Source organism: Mastigoproctus giganteus, chromosome 4 (assembly GCF_048544385.1).
Source record: "Mastigoproctus giganteus isolate SK-2022 chromosome 4, ASM4854438v1, whole genome shotgun sequence".
Taxonomy (NCBI): Eukaryota; Metazoa; Arthropoda; class Arachnida; order Uropygi; family Thelyphonidae; genus Mastigoproctus; species Mastigoproctus giganteus.
In genome coordinates, this window is record NC_143578.1 from 177548172 (window position 1) to 177554171 (window position 6000).

Genomic DNA, 6000 nt, shown 5'->3' on the forward strand with positions numbered 1-6000 from the left:
TTGACACCAACAGGACTAACTGAGCGATTAACCATTTCCTAGGTGTGTGAATGGGTGCAAATGTAGTGGGAGTTATTGAAACCGAGACTATGGCCATGTCTTTCAAGAAATGTGGAATCGATGACTCTGCTGATTCCACATTTCATGATTGGCCCTGAAAATGATGGATTATTTGAAGAAACTCAAAGTTCAGACCAACATGACGAGTGTGACAGTGGCGTTATGATGAGTAAAGGCCTCGGTTTGCAGTGGTATTTTCTTTAGTAAGTACTTGTGAATTTGTGCTTCAGGTGTGCAATTTTTACTCAAAATTTACATTTTAAAATGTAAGTGCACCTTATGATCAGGTGTGTCTTATCGTTCGAAAAATACGATAGTCGTATTTTTAATTTGGTAATAAAATAATTTTGAAAATTTGACTTTTTATTTAAAGATATTGAGAATTTTGCTGTAAATGTTAGGGTTTAGTTCTATATTTAAGTTTTCAACATTCTTAAAAAAAAAAAAAAAAATTCATATGCGATGCAATACAATACTTGAAATTTTGCATTTAAATTTAGGTCATCTTGTATCATACAAAATGACCTACATTTAATTATATTACTTAATTTTATTAGACGTTTTATTCAGAATGCACAGTATCCCTTGGGCTATTATCAAAGGTAAATTTAGTTAGCTTGGGACCTTTTTGCGCATATTTTTATAGCCATAATTATGAGAGCATCCTTGGACTCAGGGGAAGTCCCCACAGATTGGAGTGTGCAAATGTATCTCCAGTTTACAAAGGGGATCAAAGGGTGACACGAGTAATTACAGACCAGTTAGTTTAACTTCTGTTCCAGGAAAAATAATGGAGTCACTGGTTAAAGATGCATTGCAGGATCATCTAGACAAGACTGCAGTAATAATTCAGACACAGCGCTGGTTTGTTAAGGGAAAGTCTTGTCTGACCAATTTGATTGGATACTATGATGTGGTCACATAGGAACTGGATGCAAAAAATAATTTTGATATCATATACTTGGATTTCAGGAAAGCTTTTGATACTGTTGCACATGGAAGACTACTGTATAAATTGGAGCAGTATGGTATTAAGGGCAAGTTGCTACAATGAATAAACGGATGGTTGAGTGGGAAAAGACAGAGAGTGGTGGTCAGTGGGTACTGTTCTACATAGACTAATGTTATTAGTGGTGTTCCTCAGGATTCGGTGTTGGGCCCATTGTTGTTTTGTATATTTATCAATGATATTGATGAAGGTATATCAGGCTTAGTGTTGAAGTTTGCAGGGTTGTTAAAAATAGTATGCTGCTGCTGCAACAGGATCTGGAAAAGTTGGACAGATGGAGTGAGATGTGGCAACTGAAGTTTAACATTGACAAATGCAAAATACTGCATATGGGTAGCAGTAACTCCAGAGAAATGTACCAACTGGGTGGTGTTACACTCAAGGCATTGGAGAATGTAAGAGACCTGGGGGTTATTGTGCAGTCAGATATAAAGTTTTCTGAGCAATGCAAACAGGCTGCCAAGGCAGGTCATGGGGTTTTGTCAATGATATATAGGAATTTTGCTAGCAGAGATAATTATCTCCTTGTCTAAGACAATGGTCAGGCCACTCCTCGAGTACTGCGTACAGGTCTCAAGGCCTCATTTTAGGAAGGATGTAGAGTTGCTAGAACCAGTACAGAGAAGGGCAACAAGACTAGTGAGGGGAACAAAGGGGTCCTCTTATGAAGAAAGGCTTAAATTCTGCAAATTGCAGCGTCTGGATACTAGGCACCTAGCAGGTGCCTAGTCTCTAGGAGCTGATTGCGGTATATAAGGCTCATTGAATATTGGATTGAGTAGGCTCAATGCTGATGGGATTCTTCCTCTTGCTCAGATTAACCAACCCGATGGGGCATAAACTGAAATTGAGGAAAGACAGTTATCGAATAGATGTGTGGAAATTTGCCTTTAGCCGGCGAGTAGATGATTGCTGGAACAAACTTTCATCTGTCGTTGTGGAAGTTGATAGCGTAAATAAATTCAAGGAAGAAGTGGACAAACGTTTTGGAGTGAAGGGATAGGTAAAATGGGAAGGTTACTTCCTAATGCTAAGCCCTAAAGTAAGATTGAGGAGAGAGAGAGAGATACTTCGATTAACAGTAATCCTGTTTGTCTGGGATTCCCTCTCCCTCCGTCACCTTAGAGCCGTGGAGCAGCTGTGTCATTACACGTCGTTAAATCTGCCATCTGCCATTGTTTGCCATAATTTCTTGGAGTTTATTTGAAACTGCTTTTAATTTGCATTTGTTATAATTTTGTCAGTTAAGTCCTTTCACACGGTCAGCTTCCATTCATGCGACGCCACTCCACCTGAAGTGCAATAGAAAACAATTGCTGACAGTTGCTTCCTTCACTGGATCGTTGTCTGACAATTTAACATTGGGTAGCACGCTGTTTGGGGAAAGGAAATTGAATTGCCTGGGGGAATTGAACTGAATTTCTGGAAAAGAATTTGAAGTTCCAATTAATTTTTATTTAGATAAGTAATCTTGTAGAAAAATGAAATAAACTCCATTATTCATTGGTTCAAAGAAGTGATGTTTTATTTTATTTATTTGTCGTATGAGTAAAAGAAGTTTGAAAACGGAAAAGGCGTTTTGTTTTTGCGAAAGCAGATAAAAAACTAAATTAAACTTCGATAAACAATTCCGAATTTGATTATGTGTAATATCAGCTTATGTTATTTTCTTATCACTCGAGGAAGGAGCTCAGTAAAAACTTACCTGGCAATGGAGTTTACCGTGGGAAAGCTGTTATAGAAGTGGCTTTAACTGACGGACATTTTATAGGGAAATAGGGATATAATAGTCATCGGCAGTTCGCATATGATTGTACATTATCAACACTATTAATTAAAATAAAACACAAACAATAAACGTTATAACAGTGCATTTTACTGCACTTAATTGAGTGGAGTAAAAAGAGCTTGAATTTTTTCCGTGTCGTTTATGGGAAACTGACTGAAGTTAAGAGTCTGAGTGCAGAGTACTGTCGCTGGATATTGACTCCCTACTGTCTGACATGTTTGGTGAACGCAGCCTTGGAATTTTTTCTCGCTGATGGCGAGGAAAAATTCCAAGGCTACGTTCACAGACGCGATACTGAAAAGGATCCGCTAGTGCTCAATCCCCAACCAACGAACTAGTAAAATTAAAGATCCTTCACGCCTCTTCAATGTTATTGGTAGGTTGGGGGATTAACCACTGACGGATCCGCTTCAGTATCGCCTGTGTGAACGCAGCCCTAATTTCGTTTTGCTACTTGGCACTCAGCGTCATTATGAAAATATTTTTACTGATCCAAATACCAAGAACGAGGCAGTTGTGTCATCGGATTCTGTATGGACGAAAAGCCTGGTTCACTAGACGCTATTCCTTATTTCTGAAGTCCGTTAAATTGAGATTTAATATACTCTTTTCTTTTTTCTGTTAGAGTTTATAGATACATTTGTAATTTTGTGTACAAGAAAATCTTGTATACAAATTACAGTTTTATTTGAGAGCTAGTGACTGCCGCAAGTAACCTGTCAAAACAAGCTGGAATTACTATGATGAAATTATGTAAAATGGAAGGAAATGAAGGAAGATCATTTCCTTAAGCCTGCTGAAACATCGCGTGTCCACTGTCTGGTGCCTACATCGAACTATAATGAGATGGTAGTACGGTAGAAACTGCTGCCAGGGAACGACCTGGCATCATTTATATTTTATATAAATTTTTCCTTTTGGGGATTGCTGCATATTAAAAAAATAATGAAACCGAAACAACTCAACGAAAAGATTATTAAACCGAATATTTTTGGTTTTTACGTTTTTTGCAGGCTAGAAAAGTTATAAATAGGATGTAAATGTTCTTTCTCTTTTGTATACTTCCACCATTTTCACTTATCTTGCTATTTGTCTATCTTGAAAGGAAAGTTCTTGAGACAACAGTACGCAAACTCTTTACTTACTAATAAAAATATTAACTGAACTTTTCTGATGCAGAAAAAGTTCGCTTCATTGCATCATTCGGTCTTGCTAATGCTAATAATTTTAGAAATGGTTTCGCTGGCAGCACCTTTTCGTAAAGTATGGAACTGGTACAAAGAAACCGCTTTGAATGAGATAAGGGTCATTAATGTGTACCAATAAAGGTATGTTTATTATAAAATTCAGTCTGTTTTATATCAGTTACCAGTGCTCTGATAAATATTATATGAATAACAGTGTAAAAGCTAAATTGGTAAATTCAAGGATAGTTTGATTAATATTTATTATTTTTTTGAAAGTTAAGTAATATGAGAGCAGTTAGACTTACCTTCCAGATCCAAATATTTAAGGCGCTGCATACTGACAAAGTCCTCTCTAAAGAGATTGGTAATGTTGTTGAAGATGAGGTCTATGCTCTTGAGGAATGGAAAATACCTAAAGAGATTCTGCACACGGTCTAGATGGTTGTGTCCTAATAGTAGCACTCGTACTCTGGGAATGGGTGGAAGTGGATATCCGTCTACAACATATATTTCGTTATTAGATAGGTCGACTAACTTGAGTTTTGAAAGGCTGCGGAAATCTCTGTTATGTAAAATATAAAAATTGTTGTGGGAGAGGTTTACGAAATTGAGTTCATGAAGTGACACTAATGCTTCATTCAACGTTGTGAGCTGATTTCCAGAAAGGTCTAGATGTTTCAGGTTGCTGAGGTTCTGAAATCCTTCTCGCCGAATGCTAGTCAGATGATTATTCGATAAATTTAGTTTCTCTAAGTGATTAAGATGCACGAGAGAGTCCCGTACATCTGATAAGGCATTGAATTCTAGACTGAGCGTAGTGAGATTGTGAAGATCACGAAGAGCATCTCCGAGTTCGCTGATTTGATTGTAGCCGGCGCTCAGTGTCTTCAAACTGTGCAGTCCTTCGAGCTCTCCCTGCAAGGTCGTTAGACTGTTGTGGGTCACGTACAGCCACTCCAACTGAGAAGCGTACGTCACAGAACTATTCAGCGTAAACAGGTGATTATAGGATAAGGTCAAAGTTTTCAGACCGACGGGGAAGACGCCACGATCGATTGCGGAAATGACATTGTGACCTAGCGCCAGATGTTTCAAACTCGTCAATCCAACGAACGCGTCGAGTTCTAATCTTGACACCAGATTACCTAGTAAGCTGAGAGTATGCAGACGAGGAATACGACGTAAGGCGCTCGGGACTTGTGACAGAAGGCCGTCGTTAAGCATAAGGTACTGAAGGCCTAGACCGGAGAACGCGTCAACTGATACATTTCTTATGAAGGAACCGCTGACTTGCAGTCTCATGATGCGCATATTTTGGAACGCTCTCGACGGGAGCATTCGAATTTTGCTCTTAGTGACCTTAACCATTGGTATTATAGTAGTGTTTGCGAGGTGGCTAAGGGCATTCGTCACGACATCAAGATTGTCAACGTTGTTACATTTAATATAAGGGGGTTGGCCAAACATAGAACAATAGCATGGAATGATCGTTGCAGCGTTTGGACACATGAAGTTTTCTGATGCAATGGTCAACGTGGTTGCAGCCAAAAGGAACACTAAAGGTAAAGCTAACGCCATTGCTTCTAACTTACCTGCGCTCGTGATCACGTTTGTCTACGATTTTGGAATTTATACCTATCAGCAGACAGAACGGAAAAGCCACTTTGGTCACGTGATGAACTTTGGCTTCCTGTGCCACTAGCAGAACTAGCGCCATTCATTTAGTTGTGGTCAGTGATGAAGTAAGGGGAAACCAATAAGTTAGGTCTCATTGGCCAGCAATAGGACACTACCTCATGACGTCAAGAAAGGGAGGGGAATAAGAGCTGCCATGAATGAAGTGTTTTTATTTAAATACATGTATTCTAGGAATTTCTGTGCTTGGAAGAATGATACTGTGTGGTACTGTGTGACCATGCCACGCTACAGGTTTATTTCATTATATAATAAAAAAA

The 6000-nt window shown here is 38.7% G+C and overlaps 1 protein-coding gene across 1 annotated transcript in view; it reads right to left on the minus strand.

The window, feature by feature from the left end:
- The window catches only part of LOC150087221 (uncharacterized), a 44555-nt gene extending 38857 nt beyond the window's left edge, over positions 1-5698 (minus strand). Inside the window, exon 1 of the mRNA XM_090371894.1 lies at positions 4351-5698. Within this exon, the coding sequence (XP_090228020.1) occupies positions 4351-5623 (1273 nt within the window). The 5' untranslated portion in view covers positions 5624-5698. The remainder of the gene's footprint in view (positions 1-4350) is intronic.
- Between the last annotated feature and the right edge of the window lie 302 nt (positions 5699-6000).